General features: G+C 38.0%; 1 protein-coding gene across 6 annotated transcripts in view; it reads left to right on the top strand.

Annotated features, from left to right (window-relative positions):
* TNRC6A (trinucleotide repeat containing adaptor 6A) overlaps positions 1-25,429 on the top strand; it is a 97,830-nt gene that overhangs the window by 36,972 nt on the left and 35,429 nt on the right. For 5 of the 6 annotated variants that reach the window (XM_057529943.1, XM_057529942.1, XM_057529944.1 and 2 more), the window contains 3 exons: positions 10,360-10,743; positions 20,670-23,243; positions 24,583-24,759. In XM_057529943.1, the coding sequence (XP_057385926.1) occupies positions 10,360-10,743; positions 20,670-23,243; positions 24,583-24,759 (3,135 nt within the window). The remainder of the gene's footprint in view (positions 1-10,359; positions 10,744-20,669; positions 23,244-24,582; positions 24,760-25,429) is intronic. The other variant, XM_057529946.1, reaches the window with a different exon arrangement.

The raw sequence follows: 25,429 nt of genomic DNA, 5'->3' as shown, positions 1-25,429 counted from the left end.
AAACTAGATTCAGAGACTAATGAGCCTGTAGTTGTCGGAGGCATCGTATGGTTGTGTCCTGATCCCTGAGATACTCTGCCTGGGCAACAATTAGGTCTTCAATTTCAAAGAAAACAAATCAGGAGTCTTCTGGTTTAAATTTTGGAGTAGAAGTCGGGATGGATTAGCAAGAGTAGCTTTATCAGTTACAACCAGGTAAAAGAAAGCTCCAGACTAGGAAAAAACACATTATATATCATAATTTTCACTTTTATATACTTGTAGTTCTAATTAGAATAGTAGCTGTGCTTCAGAATGCTTACTAAGAGCTCTCTCTCTCAGTGCCAGTAGCCTTAGTGAAAGTAGGCCTGATAAAATGTTACTTAAAGGCAGCATTTTGCCAGAAGCAAAAAGCATTGATTCATCTAATAAGATAATCCCGGAATTTTTTCGTAAACCAGGCATAGTGGTTAAAAGTCCAGTCTTCTGAGTCAGATAAACTTGGATTTGAATACTGCCTTTGTAGTTCTTATCTCTGTGACCTTGAGCAAGTACTGTAACCTCTAAACTTCGGTTTGACTCTGTTAAAAGGAGATAATCCAGGTTACTTAATGTGGGAATGAAATGATATATAATATAGAACATAAGTCACTGGAGGGTAGTTAATGCTGAGTGTGTAATAGATAACTTATTATTGTAAACGCTGGTTAGAAAATTTTGATTTGTAGCTTTTGAAGTCATTAAGCCAGAATTAGTCATTCCTTTATTTTTGGAGAGTTTGATTTTGCTCTTATAAGTAAGATGAAAATGTATACTGGGAGGAACATTAGTTGGGAGGTCAGATTTGGTTTTAAATTTTAGCTTCTTCATTTCTAGATGTTTAGTCATGGGCAGCCTTCTTCTGCCCTTAGTTGCCTTATCGGTAAAATGGAAGTAGTAATTCAAATGCATAGAATCATGGTGAGGATAAAGAGATATTAGATAAATTGTGTGGCATCCAACTGACACTTGGTAAATTGTAGCTCCCACAACTATGGTTTTGCAGTATCCTAGCAACCTTTTAGTCCCTTGAAACATCATACTAGCAGTTTCCCCAGTCATTTCAGAGTTCCTCCTCACCCAGACGATGACTTGCTTTTTCCTCTCATTAAAGTAGAACCCAACCCAGCATGGGTGAATCACAGTGCAGTGTCTCTGCCATAGTGCAAGGAATATGTCTTGCAACATAAGAATGGGATATATTATCTTTATAAATTTGTCAGGCCAAAATTGGTATTTTATTGCTTTGATTTAAATATAAATCAATTTGTTTATTGATAAAATGGAGAATCATATGTTTAATTGTTTGTACTTTTTTGCTCTTATGAATTGCCCATTCTTCTCTACCCATTTACCTCTTGGGCCTAGAGTTTTTGTTATCTATTTACATGAGCTCTCTGTATAAGAAGCTCATTAACATTACATTTAATGTGTTTGATGCAAAAATTTCTAAGATTGTGGACTGTATTATATGTTTGAGGTTGTTCTGAGGATGAGATACCTGGTAGAAATATCTAAGTATCAGACCCCATAGGGGGTACATATGCCAAAGATGCAAATATATGTTTAGAAGAAGGAAAGCAAAATTAAATAACATTTATATTCTTAGTTTAAGACTCTGGTCCTAAACTCTAGTGACTCTGTTGAATGCTTTCCTATGTTAGGTTTAACAGCCTTAAACCAAAACAGTACCTTTTCCCCTTTGGTTAGGGAAAATTGGGGTGGGCAGTGGGAGGGGAGGGAATGGATCCCTTTAACTTGTTCCAAAGGACAAATATTTTCCAGTTTGCCTTTTAGTTTGGAATAAATATATACACACAGACACCTTTGAAAAAATAAAATATACTGCATAATTTTATTTGCTCAAACTTAACCAATTTTTACTCTTTGATTTCTTGACTCATTTTTATGCTGAGAAAACCCACCGTTTATCCAGATTTTAGAAAAAGTTTTGCCTGTGTTTTCTGAAAGCTTTTAAAAAATTTAGCATTGTATAGTATAACTGTTTAATTTATCTGAACTTCATTTTTATATATATTTGGGACCATTTTTTCTAATTAAAAAAAATCAAATTAATCAAAAATTAAATTTAAAAATTCCTTTATTATATAACTTTTGCAAACTTTTTTTTCCCCCAATGTGTTTGAGACTTTTTTTGTTGTTCCTGTCACTAACTTGTAGTTGAATTGTTAGGTATTATCTTTTGTTTTGTTTTGGACTCAAAAATGGAAGTCAAAAGCTCTGTAGATGTTGCTACAGTATCTAGTAGAACAGTTTTCCAAATTTACTCAGAAATGAGAAACATGTGACATGTGCTTTTAAAAATACAGATTCTGATTTAGTATATCTGAGGCTTGAAAAACCTGTTTTTGTTTTAAACACATGCCCCATAGCACTTTTAATTAAATAAATTTGGGGATCACTTCTAGAATTGTTAGTTATGAAAGAGAGACTTAAGGGCAATCTGACTTTTTTAATTTAATTTTTATTTTATATTGGAGTATAGTTGATTTACAGTGTTGTGTTAGTTTCAGGTGTACAGCAAAGTGATTCACTTATACATATATCCATTCTTTTTCAGATTCTTTTCCCATATAGGTTATTACAGAATATTGAGTAGAGTTCCCTGTGCTATACAGTAGATGACTTTTTTTTTTAAAGCACGTGCCTCTGCCTGAAAAATAAATCTTTCATCATCCCCCTTTTCTGCATTTCACATATTTGGACAAAATTTGATGGACAGATTAACCAATATCTTGGAAATACCATATTGTGACTATTGTATGGGTATCCTCTAGCTCTTAAAGGAGATCTGTACGTTAGAACAGATGTACCTTGCCTAAGGTATTTTGCTGAAGAGCAGAATTTGTTAATAGGGCCGTTTCATCCAGAAATTCATTAATGAAACTCGGTGGAAGAATTTATTCAGTCAGCTAAACCTAGAGGATTGTAGGACAAATCAGCTATGTTCCTCTTTGTGTTGGTAATTTAAGATGGGAAATTTTGGGTAGGAAGGTAAGAGTTCCTTGAAGAAGCAGAGCTAAGACCCAGGCAAAGGTATATTTCTGATTTCTCTAGGATTTTTGAACATGCCATTTGCTGTTCTTGGTGCTGGGAACACCAAGTGGAAAAAGGAAGAAGAAGTAAGAAACCTGCACTTACAGAACACATGTAGTGTAAGGCAGGGGTCCCCAACCCCCGGGCCTGTTAGGAACCAGGCCGCACAGCAGGAGGTGAGTGGCAGACCAGGGAGCAAAGCTTCACGTGCTGCTCCCCATCTCTCGCATTACTGCCTGAACCACACCGCCCCACCCCCGTCTGTGGAAAATTGTCTTCCACGAAACCAGTCCCTGGTGCCAAAAAGGTTGGGGACTTCTGGTGTAAGGAATGTCTAAGAGTTTTATGGGAGTGCGGAGGGGATGTTATCATAAAATACTTCTAAGATTAGCTGAATAGGGGGGTAGTGGGGGGTGATTAGTTGTTTCCTAGGAAAGGTGGTAGACAGAAAGATTTTCAAGAAAGGAATGTCATGAAAGAGCATGATGCCTTTCAGAGAATTGGAGGTATTTGATGCAGAAGAGGAGATGTGTGTGGATGTAGCAGGATATGAATCTGGAAAAGTGGTAGATAGGGGCTGTGCTAAGGACTTTGCATTAATTCTGAGAGCACTTTAATAATATAGATAATGTGGGGCAGAGAGATGATAGATTTGGGGAGAGTGAAAAAGAGGTGGGATGGGATCAACACTTAAGCCAAGGAGACCAATTAGGTTTTTGCAAGATGAAATTGATAAGGGCCTAAATCACAGCAGTGACATTGGAGATACAAGGATGCATTTGGATTGTATCAAGGAGATAATTAATCTGTTGGACCTTTAGACTGACTGGACCTAAAGGGATAGGGAGAATTTGAGGAAGATGTCCCTGCTTTAGTAATTAGATAGATAGTGAGGCCATTTACTAAAATAAACAACAGCGCTCCTACTTCTCTGGCAGTTGTAACTTATTCTTGCCATGACTTCTCTTCTTCTGCTATTTAAACCTATTCTTTAGGTCTTGCCATTTCTTATTTTACAACTTCATAACTTCTTTTTCCACCTGTATGCTGAATCCTAAATCCATATTTTTAGTTCAAACTTTTACTAAATTCTAGAACCATATATTCAGTAGCATTCTTATAGCAGTGGTTTTCATAGTTTACCCGAGGACACCTGAGAGGCTTCCTGAAGCTTTCATGAGATCCACAAGGTTAAAACTATTTTCATAATAATAGTAGAAAGACTTTGTCTAGCCACTTATTCTCTTCATGAGTATATAGTGGAGTTTTCTAGAGGGTACATAATGTGCAAGTCAAAACAAATTGGATGCAGAAGTAGATGTGAGAATCCACCTGCCTTCTGTTAAGCCAGATGTTAAAGGGATTTGCAAAAATGTAAAACAATGCATACTTTACTTTTTTTGTTTTGGAAAATTTTTTTAAAAAAACATTTATTTTAATATATAAAGGACTTTCTTAATGAGTCAATAAATATTTTAAAATTTTCTTTGTTTAAATTCCTAGTATGGTAAATATCTATAGATGTAACCCACATAAACAAAAGATTTTTGGTGTTCTCAGTAATTTTTTAAAGTGTAAAGGGGTCTTGAGACCAAAAAGTTTGAGAATGGCTGTCCAATAGTAATAACAAACCTAACAATTAAAAAAACAAACAAAAAACAACTAAACTCATTGTCACATACTTCCCAAATTTAATTTTTGTCTTCCATTTCATATCTTAGTAAATGGTACTACTGTCTACTTGGATTCCAGGCCAGAAACCTGAGGTTCATCCTAATTCCTCCTCCCTTTTTTTACCCAGATGGTAATAGTAATCACTAACATTTATTGAGTACTATGTGCCAGGTACTGTTTTTAGTTCTTTACGTCTATTATCTTGTTAAAACCTCACAAAAACCTGATGGGTGTACGTATTAATACTTAACTCTGTTTTGCAGATGAGGAAACAGGTACAGAGGGGATAAGTACTTTGCCCATGGTCATGTAGCTAGTAAGTTGGAGAGCCAAAATTTGAATCCAGCCAGTCTTTTGAACCTTTACTTCTTTGTTCTGGAACAGTTTATGTAAGATTGATATTATATATGCTTCTTGAGGATTTTATTTACATACTCCCTGTAAAGTCATCTGAGCCAGGTGCTCGTTAGGGAGGTAAATCTTGCAGGATCTTTCAGTGTCCTCTGCTGTCATTATTCCATAGGATCTTCTACTCCTCTGTGAGCTCATTTTGGTAAATTACATTTTCCAGAGCAGAGGCTGGAAAACTACAGCCTGCAGGCCAGATCTGGCCCACTGCCTGTTTTTTTTATGTGAAGTTTTGTTGGAACACAATCATATCCATTCATTTACGTGCTGTCTATGGCTGTTTTTTTGTGCTACAGCAGCAAGTTGAGTAGTCGCAACAGAGACTGTATGGCCTGCAGAACCTAAAATGTTTACTCTCTGGCCCTTTACAGGAAAGATTTGCCAAGCCATGTTGTAGAACACTCAGTTTAGCTGGGTTTTCTGTTTTATTGGTATAGATTATAGTATTTTCTGGTCTTTACAGAATCTCTGTATTTGAAGTTATGGCCTTTCTTCCCCAGTACTATTTATATTTCTTCTTTTATTTCCCCCATTGTTTAGGATTACGAAAATCTTGTCTGATTTATTGGTAACAGTGTTAATGTTGGTATCCCATCTTATGCTGTGCCCTACAACAATTTAAATAGCATTTGATTTAGAGATAAATATTTCTTAAAAGTATGCTAGTTAAAAAAAAAATGAAGAAGTATGCATGGTAGTATTGATCAAACTATGTGATCCTGATTGATGATTTCATAAATTTCTCCACTTCTTCTATACTAATTAATCTATTTTTTTCTGCCTCTTCTGGGATCAGTGTTAAATAATTCCCTCCTCCAGTTTTTCCAATTATTTATTGAGTGGAGCCCTAAGAAATATCTTAGTTTTAGAAAATCATTTCTTATTTTTTTTCCATTTTCTTTTTTAAAAATTAGGTTAATTGGTAGTTTACTTTTTTCATAGAACCATGCCTTGGATTTATTGGTTCTCTTATTTGCATTCCAAAAAACTTTTATTGAATCAACAATGTAAAATATTCCAGAGATCAAAATGTAAAATTATAGCATATATTGTTTATACTCCTTTTTTATATTTGTGTCATATATTTATTCAAATCTTTATTTGCTATTGGTTCACTTTTAAAGTCATTGATTTCTACTTTTATTTTTACTGATTCCTTCTTACTGCTTCCTTTAGTTCGATTTTTAACTTGAGTTGGTTGCTTCACATTCATTCTCATTTGTTGAAAATAATTAAGTCTATGGTATCTTAAAATTTATTATGTGTATTGTTTTCACTATTGTTTTTTTTATATATAATTCTACAGTTTTGGTATTTATTTCTTCTTCAACTCAAAATTTATTTAAGTAAGGCAGTTGTATTTGCTAGTGTTTCTAGTGTGATGCCATTGTAATCCAGAAATACCATCTGTATTATTCCTACTTCTTGTAATTTATTGATGTTTTCTTTAGTGCTGAATAGTTTGTGTGTGCACTTCATGACTGTTTCTTGGGTACTTGTCAAAAAAGGTGTTACCTCATTTCAAGATATATGGTTTTGCTTTTTCTCAGTTTTTCTTTTCTGTCCCCACTTGGTTTACATGTTTTGATACTAAGATTTGGTATATAAAGGTTCTTAGCTGTTTATTTCTTTTTAGTTGTTTTCTTTTATCAATATGCAAAATCTTTATAATGCTTTCTCTTTAAATTTTAAAAGTCTGATATTAATGTTGCTTTCATCTAAGTTTTGTTAGCATTTCTTGTTAGTATATCTGTCTCTGTACTTTTTTCCACCAATTTTCCTGCATTGTTTCGTTTCAGGAGTGATTTTTGATAAGTATATTCCTTAAGTTTGTTTTTTCTTTTCTTAACCGTGTTTAAGGTCTTTTATTAACTAGTTAATTTAACCCACTCACATTTTTATTGTGATTACAGATATTTTGAGTCTTACGCTTGACATTTCATTTTGTATTTCATGTTAACCACAATTTAAAAGTAATTCTCTTTATTGCATTTTCTGTGTCTGTTGAATGGATCGTTTTGTCATTTTTCCCCCTTCCAATGGTTTAGATATTTACTGACATAATTAACCTAAATTTTAACTACACATATACAGTAGCGAAAATTATTCAGTATTTATATCTGTTACCCAGCAACTCCACCCTTACCCTGGCACACCTGCACGCACTGTTAGCTTCTCCTTTAGTCTTTACGACTACATCCCATGTTTACATCTGAGATTTTACTTTAGATTATTTAGTTTAGTTTTATAATCAGTAGTTACGTGTCTTAATGTTTTTACTGGTGTCAGTGAAGTTTTCTGGCCCTAGAAACTAGTATCTATTTCAGCCTTATTTTCCCCATGGCGCTTTATTGATTAGAAATACAGGAGTTCTTTGAATTTTTGAGGTAGGTGTGGGGTTGCTGGGTGACCGATGTAAATACTGCTTCTGAGTTCCTAGTCACTTTTGAAGTAGTGTTAGGGTTCTTATACACGTCTTCATGTAGGTTATTCACAGTGTTTGCATGAAGGATATCTTCTAATTCCTTGAATGTATTAAACAACACTTTACTGTCTCACATAAATAACATCTTGTTTGGGTATTAAATTGTTGTCACAATCTTTTCCCTTTAGTAATGAAGTGGCGGGCAAATTTGTATTTTAGCAGTGGGTAACTGTACCACTTTAAGGTTACATTCAATTGCCAAATACCATACTGAGCCCAATACTAGGCATGTAAAAGCTGAGTTAGGGTTTTTATGTGCCGTATAATTTCATAGTTACATATACTTGATCTTCTTTTGGTTTCAGAGGTACTTTAGAATATTCTAGTTCCTTATTTTCCTCATGACAGAGGAATATACATTATTGTTACACTCTGGGAGCATAAAATTGTCTAGGAGACAGAATTTTCTACATAAAGTAATTAGACCTAGAATGCACTTGGCCCAAATGCTAATAAGAGGCTTTTCGGTTGCCTTCAAGAATGGAAGGAATTCCAAGCAATAGACGTAATGTTTGTGATTTTTCAGTGTAATTCCTCCTGAAATACAATTTCTTTGTATTACTTTAGAAAAATCACAATCAGATTTTAAAAAATAAGAGGTCAAGGTCATATATTAAAAAGTATCAGTATTAGTGATATAGACTAAATCCACCAGTTCAGAGAAAGAAGACAATAGTGAGGCTAGACTGTTAAATGAAAGATGGCTCTAGATCTGAGGGTTTGTAAGAGGAAGTTGGGTGGCTATTGGAAACAACCCGTGTGACCAACACTTTATCACAGAATCGTATACATTTTAGGCATTTGATAAATATTTCTTTTATTTGGGCCACAGCAATAGGTTTTGTTTACTGAGTGTTTACATTATGCTGGGTACTAGATCAAGACTGTCTATACCATATAGACAAGGGAAAAGACACAGATATAGCGTAGCTAGTGAGTGGTGGGGTTGGAGCTCTTAACTCTTGAACAGTTTTCTCTGCGTGTCCTCACCGATCACATGGAGACGAATCACTTTATTTATCTGACAGTGACATCTGTGAAGATGCATCAAAATCTCAGAGAAACATTAAACTGCTACAAAAGTATAAAGTGGTATTATGCCCATCATTAAAAAAAATAGGCACTCTACAGGCATACCTCAGAGATATTGTGGGTTCGGTTCCAGGCCACCGGAGTAAAGTGAATATATATTTTTATTTTAAAAACTAATAACTTAAAACTGCCACACACAAAATGATAAAGTGAATATCACAATAAAGCGAGTCACAAATTTTTTTGTTTCCCAGTGCATATAAAAGTTAATGTTTGCACTATCCTGTAGTCTGTTAAGTGTTTAATAGTATTATGTCTTAAAAAATGTACATACCTTAATTTAAAAATACTTTATTGCTAAAAAGTGCTAACCATTATCTGAGCCTTCTGTGGATCGTAATCTCTTTGCAGCGGTAACATCAAAGATCACCGGTCATAGATCACCATAACTAATAATAATGAAGAAGTTTGAAACATGGCGAGAATTACCAAAATGTGAAACAGGGACACAAAGTGAGCAGGTGCTGTTGGAAAAAATGGCGCCGATAGACTTGCTTGGTGCAGGGTTGCCACAAACCTTCCATTTGTAAAAAAAAAAAAAAACCAAAAAAACCACCACCGTATCTTCTAAGTGCAATAAAGCGACGCACAATAAACCAGAGTATGCATGTATAGCCTTGTGTTTGGTACTCTGTAAACATAAATATATTTAACCTTAGGATAGCTCTGCAAGCAATAGGTGTTATCCCTCTTTTACAGAGGAGACCACAGGCTTGGGTTTTTACAACTTGTCCAAAGACACAAGGCTTACTAAAGGCAGAGCTGGGATTGAAACCTGGGTCCATCTGGCACCAAAAGTTCATATACCACGCTGCCTCCCTGTAGTTTTAGAGATGGGGTATATTTTCACTGGTTTAGAGCATTTCCATCAGTTTATTTACTTATTTAATCTCTTTTAGGAGTCCAGAAATTCACTGTAGTCTCTGACTGTTCATACAGTAGACAGATAGCTATTTTTCAGACTCGCTTAAGACAGGGTATCCAAGTTATTTCTCCAATTTTGGTTAGTCTCATAGATTTCAGTCTATGATCTTTTTATTTACATCCCAATTCTGAATTTGTCTTATTTGATTCAGGCTTTATATTTTAATAACAAAAAACAATGTTAACTTTGCTGTTTTGTAAGGGAACTAGCAGGATTATTTTCTACCCTTACTCTTGTGTTGTCTTTAAAAGATGAAAAATAGGGACCAAACACATTAAACATGAGGCAGATTAAGAACAGTTACTGGGGAGTTGAGGATTCTTTTGGGATTACCAAAACTTGATTTGTCACCTTTGTTCTTTTAGTTATTGTGAGTTCCAGCGTTGTGTAATCAGTGCTTGTTCTCTAATTGGAGATAATATGGGAAAGAGATGGTGAGCATGAACTGTCAGCCAGGACAGGGAGTGCTGACTGGTGTCCATCCCCTTACCGGATAGGTAGTTAGCAGAAGTAAAATTTGACACTTGGCAGTGATCCTTCTCAAGAAAACTGGAGCCCGTGAATGAGGATACCCCTGCACACGTAAAGCTTCTGTTCCTTTAGGATTGTTTTTCTTAGTGCCTTTTTACTTAGATGGCTTGCAATGGAGGTGCACTTTCCTGGCTAATCTTTTCCACCCCTTTTCTTTTGTTGGGATTAGTGCCAGAACAGATAAAGCCCAGTGTAAGCCAGCCTCAGCCTGCCAACTCTAATAACGGCACTTCCACAGCAACCAGCACTAATAATAATGCCAAGCGAGCCACAGCCAACAATCAGCAGCCGCCGCCGCAGCCGCCGCCGCAGCCACAGCAGCCGCCGCAGCCGCAGCCACCACAGGCCTTGCCTCGGTATCCGCGCGAAGTTCCACCTCGATTTCGCCACCAGGAACATAAGCAGCTTCTAAAGAGGGGTCAGCATTTTCCTGTCATAGCAGCAAACCTGGGATCTGCTGTTAAAGTGTTAAGCAGCCAGTCAGAGAGCAGTGCTTTAACAAATCAACAGCCACAAAATAACGGAGAGGTGCAGATCAGCAAAAACCAGTCAGGTGAGAGAAGGCATTTCTTACGAGACTCCAACTGTCATCATTAGCAGTGTAGCAAGTTTATAAATTCATGCCTGTTTGGTGATGTATTTGTATTCATCAATATCTGTGTTGTAAAAATAAGAATTCTATACAGAAGTTATGAATGGGGAATCTGAAAATGTTTCCTGTAGGTTAACTAGAGCTCTCTCTCCAGATCTTACCCATTTTAATATACAGCTTATAGCTAAAATTGAGCACCCCCCCTAAGTTACGTGCTAAGCAACTGTGCACGTTATTGCATTTAATCCTCAACAACCCTGAGAGGTGTAAGCTGTTCTTATCTCTGCTTTTCAGTAGAGGAAACTGAGGCACCAAGACAAAAATGGCTTGAGATCAGTTACCACGTGCAGTAAAGAGACTACCACCCATGAAGATTCTATTCAGAGCACATGCATTTCAGTTATTGCCTCAGAATGGCTTTTCTCAGCTCAGTAATGATTGTGAGGCAGAAGATATATCCAGTATGTGATTACAATTTTCTCAAAGCCCAGTTTGTTTTGATATGTTCTGACGACTGGTTTGTCCAGTCACTTATTGAACTATTTTGACACTTTTACCACAAGTCATATAGAGAATTGAGTATAATCAGGGTTCCCACACATGAAAACAGTAGCAGACTGGTAATGAACAGAGTCTCTAGAGCCAGATGGACCTGGTTTTGAAGTCCTAGCTCCACCATATACCAGCATGTGTGACCTTCGCAGGTTACTTAATTGTTCCGTGTGTTTGAGTCTCGTTTGAGCAGCCTTTCCTAACTATCCCAGGTAGAATGTTCACTTTCTACCTCTATGCTCTCTTATATATACCAGGAACTACTCTACATTGTAATATGGTATTTCACAGCTAATAAGTAGCAGAGCCTGCACTCACATCGAGATCTGTCTGACTCCAAAGCTATGTTCATAACAACCGTGCTTTGCTTTGGCAGCATATTGGTAGTGATAGGTAAGGAGGAAGAGGACACAGATGTGATTTTTCTAGCATAGGTAATCAGAGAAGCACATTATTGGAAAGGATGCAAACTTAAAAATTATCAGCCCAAGTTAATACTGACTTCTACTCCCCTACACACTTTCTTGCATAAGCTTGGCCAAATCACTTAACTTATCTGACTGTCTTTGCTAATCTGTAAAGCGTAGTACCCAATCTGTAAGGTTGCTTTGAGGATGATTTTATGTGACATGTTAAAGCAGCTAGTTTAGTGCCTCATATTGAGGCACTGAATGAATTAACTTCCCTGAAACTTTTACCGAAGGACCTGCACTTTTCAGGAGGAAGAGTCTGGTTTAGACATGTTAGATCTAATGCCAAGCAGTTAATAATTTGGTTTGAAGTTCCTCTGGGAAGTCAGGTTGGAAGCAAAGCAGATGTACTGAGTCATCAGCATCATTGTGGTTAAAACCTAGGGGAGGTTATTTATACAACAAATGCTTGAGTACCTACTGCAAGCTAAGTAATAGTGGTGTGATAATTAACAAACAGGAAAGTGGGGTAGTAAATTTAGAAAATATATGTTGAATATGCTTTTTCAGTTTGGGAAATGAAAAAGCAAAGCTGTTTTTGAAATGGAAACAATGGGAGTATAAGAATCTTATTTCTCAAAAATTGATATGGGTCAAGAAACCCAAAAGTGTTATGGGTATACATTCAGATGAAAAGAAAGCCTAAGATGTGGGCATAGGAAGAAGGCTTCAAAACAAGGCTGAGAAGGAAAAATATCCCACTTGTTTCTAAAACAACTTTACAAAGGTGGACTGAGTGAATGTGGAGGTTAAGATGGAAATAAGGAGGGTGCAGCAATCTGACTGAGGCTTAAAATTAAATCCCCACACAGCTAGAGACTGCAGAGGATGAAGGCAAAGCATTCTGCAGAAGAACCAGACTTGTGCTTTTGTCTTTTTTTAAACATTTATGAATCCCCCTTTAACAGCATAGTCACATATTTACCTTAAAATATTTTTTAGGTGCTACTAGAAATGATAATAGAAACACTAGTCACATAATAGAGCATTGGGTGTCTGTGAATTAGGGAGGACTTCTTAGGTCTGTCCTGGCTCCCGAAGGGCTAATAATAATATAACAACAATAATAATAATAATATAGTGACTAACCCTTATGGGGTGCTTATGACCCACACACTGTATTAACATGTTTAATTTTCATTTTGCAGATTAGAGAATAGCCTAGCAATCAATGAAGAGCAGCGTACTGGACAGTACAAACAGCATGAACAATAGCCCAGAAACCCAAAAATTGCATGTTGTGAATTATATGTAGTTCAGAAATGTGGGAACATAATCTTAACTGTTTTGTCTGTTTGTACTTGTGTTTGGTTTTTTTGTTTCCTGAACAGAGATAGGTAATGGAATAGATTAGACATTTAAATCAATACATGCAATACATACATAGACATTTACTTAAAAGTTTGCATGGTAAAGATGAGGAGTGCTGGATACACTTCCCTTGTACTCACAGAATGCATTTCTTGTTTATTCACTGCAATCAAGGAAGAGGGATAGTACCTAGATGACATTAGGTATTTTCTAAATTAGAGGTCACACAAACTAAATGCCTTCATAGGCTAGCAGGTAAGTGGAGTAAAGGATGAAAAGAAGTAATGGGAACTGTGGTAAATGTATTAATTTTGTACCCTGCCTGACTACCTTTACATTCTCATTTTAAGTTTTTAGAACGCTGTGCTGGTCAAACCACACGACTCTGCAGGCTGAGCTGCCAGTTTGCGGCTGTGCCTCAGACGCTTAGTGATGGTTTCAGTCATCACTGAAGGACCTCTCTTTTGCAGTTGATTTCTTAGAGCCTTAAGGTATCAGGCCCTGCTGCTCCCACAAAAAACCCTTGAATTTGGGGGGCCTGAAGGCTATGTGATAAAGGATTTGGGGGGACTTAATGCTTAACAGGGCTGGCAGCAGTATTGTTCTTATGGGCCAGAGTGTTCCAACCCACATTTTTATCATCCAGCTGACATGACACATACAGAAAAGTTAAACAAATAGATTGAAATCCATCCGTTACTAGTACATTATATATACATACATATGCACACGTGTGCACAGATGTTCATTGCACTTCACCTTTAATACTTCCACAGGTAATTTCTTAAAGAATAAGGATAGCCTTCTATACAACCATGATAACCACAGTCACCGTTAAGCAGAAGAGGGATATTTTCAGCAATATCCTGTGATACGTAGTTCATGTTCACATTTTTGCAGATGGTACCAAGAATGTCTTTTTGTTTATAGTGTGATATCATTTATATAAAATACAAAGCTTGCAAAACAACATATTTTGCTTATGAATAAACTCAAATATAGCATTTTATGTGGTTACCACGCAGTTACTTACTGTAGAAGAAAGGAGATGTAATCAAGAGAGGGGTACACAGGAGTTTTCTATTATATTAGTAGTATATTTCTTAAGGTGAGGGGTGTGTGAGTGTTTTTTATATTACACTATAGATTTTCCTACATTTCGATTTTTTTAAGAAACTTAAAGTTTCCAGAGATGTTTAAAGATTAAAATACTGTCCATCCACCTATGCTCTTAGCTGTCTTTTCAGTATAGTACACGTCCTCGCCGTCCTGGAACTTCCACTTCTTGCTCTCAGCTTGTCCCATGGTCTGTAAACATATTCAGGTCTTTATAATCTTTAAAATAAATTCCTTTAAACTCCTGTTCTCTTGGGGCTATTGTAGAATTTCTCTCTACTTTTAGAGTTCTTAAAAAAATAATCTATGCTTGGAATCTCTAATACATTACTTCATTCCTCTGTGACCTGGCTCCTGCTCACTTGGTTCAAGTGGCTCTTACTAAGGGCACTGATCTTCTGTATGCCAGATCCAGACTTTTTTTATTTTTAATTGTGGTTAAAAAACGGACTTTTTCATTCTTATCTTAATATATATCTACATTTTTTTATCATTGACCATTTCCTCCTTTTTAAAGCTCTTTCATTCTTTCATTTTTCTTTGACCAGTTTTCAGATTTTATTCCCTCCCATGGCTTTGTTTCATCTCTTTCCCCAGTTTTAGGTTCCATGTCTTCTGGATGTCTTCAGCTGATGTTGGGCCCTTCAAACTCAGCATGTCCAGAATCGAACTCATTATCTTGCCACATACCAGTTTCTCCTTCTGGATCCCATTGCTCAAAAGGTCGGCAACCCCATTCATCCAGTCACCCATCTAGAACTCTTAAAATCATGCTTAACTCTCCTTCTTCTTCATGTCTACAGGCCACTGGTTTATCATGCCCTGCTGATCTTAACTCCAGAACATCTCTCAGCTTTCCTCTCTCCTCTGCACTGCTGCCACCATTGACCTGGTTCAGACACTCACCACCTGGTCTAGAGCAACAACCCTATGAATGTCTTCTGTAGTCGTCTCCCCACAGTCCCTACCCCAGAAACCAGTCATGATCCATACATTGATTGCATTTGGTTGTGGTATTGCATTTGTCTTCTCTAACCTGCCATGCCTGTTCATTTACATGGTATCTATGGCTGCTTTCCTAGCTGCTATGGTAAGTAGTTGCCACAGAGGCCATCTGGCTGGCAAAACCTAAAATATTTTCTAATTGGACCTTTACAGAAAACGTTTGCCAGCCCCTGGACTAGAGGCTAGAATAACTAAGGGTACATTTTTTTTTTTAATTTTTTTTGGCTGCGTTGGGTCTTCGTTGCTGCGCACAGGCTTTCTCTATTTGCGGTGAGCGGGGGCTACTCTTCGCTGCGGTGCGCGGGCTTCTCATTGTGGTGGCTTCTCTTGTTGTGGAGCGCAGGCTCTAGGCGCGTGGGCTTCAGTAGTTGTGGCTCATGGGCTCTAGAGCACAGGCTCAGTAGTTGTGGCGCACGGGTTTAGTTCCTCTGCGGCATGTGGGATCTTCCCGGACCAGGGCTCAAACCTGCATTGGCAGGCGGATTCTTAACCACTGCGCCACCAGAGAAGTCCCTAAGGAAACATTTTTAACTTTCTCACTCAAATACTATTTGAAATTGTGCCTCTAAGGTTCTCATATTCCCAATGATAACAGTTCATACTTCCTGGAAATACTATAAAACCTAAATACTGTTAACTTCTGAAGGTCTTTCTTTTTGGTGAGATTGGAAGTCTTTAAGGCAGAAAGCACATATTTAGCCATTTTGTTACATGATACATATTTAATTAGAAAATTGTATGAATTTTCCTGGATCTAAATTCTTCCTGAGTGAATTATGCAATTCCCTTGAATTATCACCAGTCTTTGCTCTACCCCACATATCTTCTTTCTGAATAGGTGCTACGTAATGCACTGCTATGTCCTTTTTTTTTTTTTTCTTCCTTTGGCCATGCCTCATGGCTTGCGGGATCTTAGTTCCCCGACCAGGAATTGAACCAGGGCCCTCGGCAGTGAAAGCGCAGAGTCCTAACCACTGGACCGCCAGGGAATTCCTTTTTTTTTTTAATATTCTTTTTGAGGTATGGTACTAGAGCTGCCCTCAGTCCTCCTAAGGCAATTTTGTATGAGAGTAGGATGCTGATGATATTTTGGATTTCAGATGTTTCTCAGTGCAGTCTTCCAAATCTTAGTTTAAAATTTGTATTTTGCATTACACTCAGTAATACTGAACTGTCCCCTTTCCTCCCATTTCCTGGAAAAGTGTAATTATCATCTTCTACTTAATGATGTTTCTATATGTTCATCTTCCAGATCATTTGTAATGTTGGCTTTTGGCTTCCTTATGTGTAAGGGAAATATATTATTTGACTTCTTCCAATTCTGAAGTAGTCTCCGACTCTGAAATGTTTTAGTCGTGATTGCTGAGGAGTCCTGCACTTTTTATAATTTTAGTCAGGCTAGTAATCTCCCCACCCCCACCCCGACTCCCTACCCCGCTCCCCTACTCTTAGATTTTTATTTTTCTATCTAAGCTGCAGTGTTTTTCATAACAAAAATGTCTTTGTGATCCAGCCTTGGTAAATGCAGGTTTTGAGATAGCCTTTTTTTTTTTTTTTTTAATAAATTTATTTATTTTTGGCTGTGTTGGGTCTTCGTTTCTGTGCGGAGCACGGGCTCCAGACGCACAGGCTCAGTAGCTGTGGCTCATGGGCCCAGTTGCTCCACGGCATGTGGGATCTTCCCAGACCAGGGCTCGAACCCGTGTCCCCTGCGTCGGCAGGCGGACTCTCAACCGCTGCACCACCAGAGAAGCCCGAGATACCTTTTAGTTTAGGTTTTTGGGAAAGTGTCAAGTAGATTCCAGATTAAAAATGGAATTTTAGCTAATAATTACTGATGGCATCTCTTATTTTCCTAAAATGCATGGGAGTACACGGCAAAAGGCAAATTTAGAACATTACCACCTCCAAACTAGGTCATGACCAGATTGTGAGAGAAAGTTTCACTAACATTAAAGGTGATAGAATTGGTTTGCAAAGTGTATTCTGCTGTTTTCTGGGGCTTTTTGCTTTTGATGTATTTGGGCATTAAAAAAAAGCACAAACTTGTAAGTAGTCAAATCTCTGTTTTTTTAATGGTTTCTTTCTTTGCTTTTATGTATAAAAAATTCTCATTCACAAATAACTTCTTGGTTTCATCTTAACACTGACTCATTTGGAATTGTTTTTGATAGGTTGTCCATTTTTAAAAATCTTTATAAAGTATTGAATATTCCTTTTCTTTTGCTGATTTAAAATGCTAACCGTTGACATATAACCTTAGATAATATACTTGGGTCTGTTTCTGGATTACTTTTTCTGTTCAATTGAAGTTCTTATGTACTCTGGTAGTACAGTGCTATTTAACTGTTACATGATAACAGTTTTTTTAATCCTCTTATTTGTTTTACGTGAACTTTTAAATCACTTTAATCAAATTACAGACTCTTGTTAGTAATTTTTTTATAATTGAATTAAACTTAAAAGGAACATTGTTATATTTTCCTATTGAGGAACAAGTTTCTATACTTAATCAAGTTGTCTGCTATGGCCTGCAGTAAAGTTTAATCATATATGACTTTTTAAGTATTTATGTTAGCTTTATTCCAACTTCCTTTATAGTTTTTTTATTTTTTGGCTGTGTTGGGTCTTCATTGCTGCGTGCGGGCTTTCTCTGGTTGCGGCGAGCGGGGCTACTCTTTGTTGTGGTGTGCGGATTTCTCATTGTGGTGGCTTCTCTTGTTGAGGATCACGGGCTCTAGGCGCACGGGCTTCAGTAGTTGCAGCACGCAGGTTCAGTAGTTGTGGTGCACGGGCTTAGTTGCTCCGTGGCATGTGGGATCTTCCGGGACCAGGGCTTGAACCTGTGTCCCCTGCATTGGCAGGCGGATTTTTAACCACTGCGCCACAAGGGAAGTCCCCCAACTTCCTTTATAGTTTTTGTGGCCATTACAGTTAGTATCTTTTTTCATCCCGTTTTGCTGTAGTCCATGAGATGATGTTGATGATGACTTGCTTGTTTTAGATTTGGAGAAAACTGGATGGATTTGGGACTTCGTGATGTTTTGGACAGGAAGGAATCAAGGATAAATGTTAGGTTTTAGGAAACTTACTGAGATGAGGAAAACTAGTAAAGAAGCATGATTGTTTTTTTCCTTTGGGAGGAGGCACCTGTAGGGGTATAATCTAGGAGCTGGCATCCTTTTTGAGATATCTAAATGGAGATTTAAAAGTAAGCAATTTCTTATATGATTTCTAATTTTGTTCTTCATGAGGGAGGCATGGTGGAATGACATGTGCTTTAGAGATAGGACTGAAAAATAATGATAATCACTGATACACATTAATTAGTGAAAATAATGGTCCTCATTTATTAAGTACCTAATCTGGATCAGATATGGTTCAAAGCACTTTTAATTATTAATCATTTAATCCTCACAGCTGTGTGAGATAGGTACTGTTACTATTCCCACTTTACAGATGAAGAAACTAAGGCACAGAAAGATTGAGGATCTTACCTGTGGTCACATAGCTGGTAAATGGCAGAGCGACTTTTAAACCCAAGCAGGCTGGCTTCAGAGTTTTGCTCTAAATCACTACACCAAACTGCCCTTCATGGAGCACTTACTTGAAACCGGCACTGAGCTACATACTTCGCGTATGACAGTAGGTTAACTAAACAACCAGGTAAAGAAGTACGTACGTACTGTTTGTATCCCCATTTTGCAGGTTTGGTCATACAGCTACTACATAGAGTCTAGACTTGCACCTGGGTATCTCTAGAGTTCCAGCCATGTTCTGGGCCACCTTGCTTTTTTACCTAATGAGGATTCTTGCCTTTCTTACCTTATTTTCTACCACCTTTGAGCCTCGATTTCCTCATCTGTAAAGTGAAGGTAATGCCTGTGCTCTAGGGTTGTTTCAAGGATTCTGTGACAACATTGCACATAAAGCACGTGCTCCAGCGTGTCAAATGGTGTTGCTGACAGTGCAGTGCTGGTCTGTTGATTTGCTTTTACCCAGTGAGACTGAGTGACATTTTAGTGTCCTTTATTTCATGAGAAGAATCCTCCTCATGGGCACTGAAAGATGAAAAGCTTTACTTGGCAGCTTAAAAACTGCCAAATGATTCTTAATCAGAGAGCAGAAGTCAGAGTCACAGAACTTTAAAATATATATCTGTATATCTATATCTGTATATCTATATCTGGTGAATTATGTATACATTTTTGGTCTCTGTCTAGTCCTTTTTTTTGCTACTCTTTCTAGCTCATCACCTTTTGCTGCTTAACAATTGTGCTTTGAGAGAAAATGATGCAAGATGAACCTGATTTTCCATATTAGCAATACCCTTATAGTGAGTGACACTTACTTTCTGGGCTTACAATGCCTGGTGGTTGGTTCATTGCATCTGGGACATGACTTGAGCATATGTATTACTTAGAAACACTACATATGATTCTGGTTACTACTGTGGTAAGAACTACAATATGAGCAACCCACTAGGGACAGTCTAAATGTAAACATCTTATGCAGGTTAATATCTCTGAGGAGTTCTAACTACCAGATCCTTAAACTGAATGAGAGTAATGAATTTGGGAAAGCATTAGAAGCACTAAAACTGCCTGCCCTACATGCAGTACAATAACTAGATGATAACATCAGTACATAGCAGTAAGTCTAAGATAGGATTATGTGACTAGTCATTAATGTCTTCAAATGTCAGCAGTTGATTTTTTAATCATAATAACTTTGATCTTCAGCATATCAGCCATTTTTCTGTTGTCTTCTAATAAACATGGTTATTAAGACATTTTTATGAAGCAGAGTAGAACTAAAATTATTTTTACTTGCATGCAGTATTTTTCAGATTGAATATGAACACTAATGAAATGGAAATATAATGGAAAAGGCTTTTTAATTCTTATAAACTTGTTGTAATACCCAAAACAGTTGTGTGAAAAAGCTATTCTAAAAAAGTATGGATAGAAAAGGATTCCTAATATATTTCTAATACATTTTATCAAGTTTGGCCTGTTCACTTGTCCTTAACCATTTATATCCCAGCCCCTTCTTTCCCATGTTGGGCCTCCAAGCCTGGGTTGCTCCATTGTCCTAATACATCATTACTACTTTGTCCTTCCTGATTCCAAATTCTTCACTTGCTGATATGTTAACAATTCACTCATTCAAATATTTATTGAGGAACCCTTATGTTCCAGGTACTGCTCTAGGCTCTTGGAATAACATCCATGAACAAAGCAGCAAAATTCCCTGCCTATGTGGAATTAATTATTGGATATGGAAAATTGGTGGCTGAGATATAACCAATGCCCTTGTAATTACACTGCCAAGTATTATATCTTGTTGATGTTGAGGAGCCACGTACGTTTATAATATATTCGTCAGTTTTCCAAACATTTCATACATTTCTGTGCTTCTCCTTTATTCTAGATATAAACCACAATACTTCAGGATCCCATTATGAAAATTCGCAGCGGGGACCTGTGTCTTCTACAGGTGACTCTAGCACAAACTGTAAGAATGCTGTTGTAAACGACTCGCCTGAAAAAGAAGCATGGCCCTCAGTCCCTGGCAGTGATCCAGAGTTGGCCTCAGAATGTGTGGACGCTGATTCTGCCTCCAGTTCTGAATCAGAGAGAAACGTCACTATCATGGCTTCAGGGAGCACAGGTGGTGAAAATGATGGCCTTCGGAATAGCACTGGACTTGGATCCCAAAACAAGTTTGTGGTTGGTAGCAGCAGCAATAATGTGGGCCATGGAAGTAGTACTGGGCCATGGGGTTTTTCCCATGGAGCCATAATAAGCACATGTCAGGTCTCTGTGGATGCTCCTGAAAGCAAATCAGAAAGTAGCAACAATAGGATGAATGCTTGGGGCACTGTAAGTTCTTCATCAAATGGAGGGTTAAATCCAAGCACTTTGAATTCAGCTAGCAACCATGGTGCCTGGCCAGTGTTAGAGAACAACGGACTTGCCCTAAAAGGGCCTGTAGGGAGTGGTAGTTCTGGCATCAATATTCAGTGCAGTACCTTAGGCCAGATGCCTAACAATCAGAGTATTAACTCTAAAGTGGGTGGTTCTTCTACCCATGGTACCTGGGGAAGCCTTCAGGAAACTTGTGAATCTGAAGTAAGTGGTACACAGAAGGTTTCATTCAGTGGTCAACCTCAAAATATTACCACTGCAATGACTGGACCAAATAACACTACTAACTTTGTGACCTCTAGTTTACCAAACTCCGGTTCAGTACAGAATAACGAACTGCCTAGTAGTACAGGGGCCTGGCGCGTGAGCACAATGGACCACCCTCAGGTACAGGCTCCGTCGGTCGTAAATGGCACTTCCCTTTCTCACCTTAGCAACGGAGAGTCAAAAAGTGGAGGCTCTTACGGTACTACATGGGGTGCCTATGGTTCTAATTTCTCTGGAGACAAATGTTCAAGCCCTAATGGCCAAGCTAATGGTGACACTGTGAATGCAACTCTAATGCAGCCTGGCATAAACGGGCCTGTGGGCACTAACTTTCAAGTTAACACAAATAAAGGAGGAGGTGTGTGGGAGTCTGGGGCAGTGAATTCCCAGAGTGCATCATGGGGAAATGGTGCAAATTCTGGAGGAAGTCGAAGAGGCTGGGGAACTCCTGCACAAAACACTGGCACTAATATACCCAGCGTGGAATGGAGCAAACTGCCTAGCAATCAGCATTCCAGTGACAGTGCAAATGGCAATGGTAAGAAGTTTACAAACGGATGGAAATCTACTGAGGAAGAGGATCAGGGTTCTGCCACATCTCAGACAAATGAGCAAAACAGTGTGTGGGCCAAAACGGGAGGTACAGTGGAGAGTGAAGGTAGTACAGAAAGCACTGGACGCCTTGAGGAAAAAGTAACTGGGGAAAATCAGAGTAGAGATAGACGAAAAATTGATCAGCACACATTACTCCAAAGCATTGTAAACAGAACTGACTTAGATCCACGTGTCCTATCCAACTCTGGTTGGGGACAGACTCCTATTAAGCAGAATACTGCCTGGGATACCGAAACATCACCTAGAGGGGAAAGAAAGACTGACAATGGGACAGAGGCCTGGGGAAGCTCTGCAACACAGACTTTTAACTCAGGGGCATGTACAGATAAGACTAGCCCTAGTAGTAATGATACCTCATCTGTATCGGGGTGGGGAGATCCCAAACCTACTCTGAGGTGGGGAGATTCCAAAGGCTCAAACTGCCAGGGGGGATGGGAAGATGATTCTGCTGCTACAGGAATGGCCAAGAGCAATCAGTGGGGGAATTGCAAAGAAGAGAAGTCTGCATGGAATGATTCGCAAAAGAACAAACAGGGATGGGGTGATGGACAAAAATCAAACCAAGGTTGGTCCGTTTCTGCCAGTGATAACTGGGGAGAAACTTCAAGGAGTAACCATTGGGGTGAGGCTAATAAGAAATCTAGCTCAGGAGGTAGTGACAGTGATAGGTCCGTTTCTGGTTGGAACGAACTTGGTAAAACTAGTTCTTTTACTTGGGGAAATAACATAAATCCAAATAATTCATCAGGATGGGATGAATCTTCTAAACCGAATCCTTCCCAGGGATGGGGAGATCCTCCAAAGTCTAATCAGTCTCTAGGTTGGGGAGATTCGTCAAAGCCAGTCAGTTCTCCAGACTGGAACAAGCAACAAGATGTCGGATCTTGGGGAATCCCATCAGCTACAGGCAAACCTCCTGGTACAGGCTGGCTGGGAGGACCTATACCAGCCCCAACAAAAGAAGAAGAGCCCACAGGCTGGGAGGAACCATCCCCAGAATCCATACGTCGCAAAATGGAGATCGATGATGGAACTTCAGCTTGGGGAGATCCAAGCAAATATAACTACAAAAATGTGAACATGTGGAACAAAAATGTCCCAAATGGCAGCAGCCGTTCAGACCAGCAAGCACAGGTACATCAGTTGCTACCATCTGCAAGTGCCATCTCAAACAAAGAGGCAAGCAGTGGCTCTGGTAAGTTTTTATTTTATGGAGTCTGTGTTACAAAGTACTTCACAGTATTGTGAACCTTGTTTCAAGTTACTGTTATTATAAGATCTGTTTAACGAAGTATTTGGATGTGCACACAAAGCTTTTTTTAACTCTAATCCAGGAGAAGTTTATAGGGAAGAAAATTATGCGGAAGGTGTTTACCATCAGGGAACAGGGCTCTGCCTTTGGCAGTGTTGGCTGTGAATCCCACATACTCCATTCTCTGTTAGGAATGCTGTAGAAGGCAGAATTGGAAAAGTGATGTCAAGCTGGAATGCTGTACACTTTTTTCAATTCTTCTGAGTCAAGCCATCACGTTTTGGTTTTATTATTTGACTAAAATATCCCCAGAAATAAAACAAGTATCTAATAAGCACAGTGCTCTCTAAAAAACTAGGTACTATATTTGGCCTTAGAAGGAATTTACTTAAGCATGAAATCTAAGTCTATTGGATGTAGCGTGTATGTGTGTTTGCTTAAAACATTTAACAATATCTTTCTAGTATATTCCACTTTCGTCTTATAGCAAGGAACTAATTCCTAGCCTCTGCAAATTATCTTGACAATGACATTTTTCATTAGTTGTCATTGAGATGTGTTGTCTTTGTTAATGGAGGTTTTATTGAATAATAATCCCATTGGATGTAGAGACAGAAGTGTTTTCATGAACTAACCTTTCAGCACCTAATTTTTTTTCTGAGTATTATTAATTTAGATATAATTCTTAGAAAAAACAGGTATGTGTCTAAGGGAAAGGCTGTTTTGGTTCTTTTAAACAATGTGTTTATGGCTTGGCTTTGCCTTGCTTTGGACAACCTAATAAAAAATGTTTAAGAAGCATTGTTCAGCATGTATAAAAGTAGGATGCCTACCTATTATTAGTCTTATAGTAAATTGCTTTTTCCAGAACAGTGATGTTGAAAGGTTGTACGTATAGTAAAAATTTTATACACATACTGTACCCAGCTTGATCACCTGCTTTAATTCACTAGGTTTGACTCAGAATGACTTGACTTTTCCAGGAGTTAAATTCATCTTCAAAGGAGGATGACTTGCCATAATTAAGGTTATTCAAAAGAATCTGCTGTACACCCAGAGGGCAATTCTGAAAGAAGAGGTGAAAAAAAAATTCATACCATATAGTTAAATTACAATAATGGGAAATTATTTGTCTTCTTTACATAAAACATGCCATCCTTTCTGCCTATCACAACATTATTATTTAATACATAAATGTGAAGGTCTTCTTCTTTTTGTTCCCTAAGTATTCCTTATTGCCCCTACCATGTGCTGATGACTTCTTTTCCCACACTTTCTAAAGGCTGGGGTGAGCCCTGGGGTGAGACTTCTACTCCAGCCACAACTGTGGATAATGGTACTTCAGCATGGGGTAAACCCGTAGACAGTGGTCCCAGCTGGGGCGAACCCATTGCTGCGGCATCCAGCACGTCCACGTGGGGCTCCAGCTCTGTTGGTCCACAAGCATTAAGCAAATCTGGTAAGTTATTGATAATTGCTGGTTTCCGTTTTGTAGCAGTGGTGATCTCATTGACTATAATTAAGTAATTGGATAACGCTTACGTCATTGATAATGTATCTGTGTATTATCATACTAGAAGATTTCACTATCTGTTTGGCTCTTTGAACTTGTTAACGTGGTTTGCTTTATTACCTTTCTGAATTTCCTATCTTTTCTTTTTCTTAGAAGTGTATAACTATTAATGATTTGCATGTACTTCACCAAATCTAAATTATATTTTACCAAATTGGATTATTTAGAAATAGTCAAGCAACTTTCATGCTATCCAGCACGAGAGGCTGAGTATAATAGTCATGGGGACACATGTCCAAACTGTCTGGCTCAGGTTCCAGATAATTCCCTGAATATTACACAGAAAATGAACAGAGTTCAGGAAGGACCCTCAATATTCAGATGAACATTGTCACTATTCCCATAGGAATTCCAAAGGCCGAGTATAGAGATGAAATACTTTCTGCTTTTGACTTGCTGTACTTCTGGGCCATTCTCCTTAAAAATATGTATTAAAATTAATTTTTAAAAATTCTGTTCATCCTCTTGGCCCTGTGCGTCACCATGCAGCTTGCTAAGCAAGTACGAACAAGAATGCCACCGATGTCCCATGTTTAGGAACCCTCTGATTTGTAAA

This window comes from Balaenoptera acutorostrata, chromosome 15 (genome assembly GCF_949987535.1).
Source record: "Balaenoptera acutorostrata chromosome 15, mBalAcu1.1, whole genome shotgun sequence".
NCBI lineage: Eukaryota > Metazoa > Chordata > Mammalia > Artiodactyla > Balaenopteridae > Balaenoptera > Balaenoptera acutorostrata.
The sequence above is the reverse complement of the archived record's forward strand: the minus strand, read 5'-3'. Positions and strand labels throughout refer to the sequence as shown.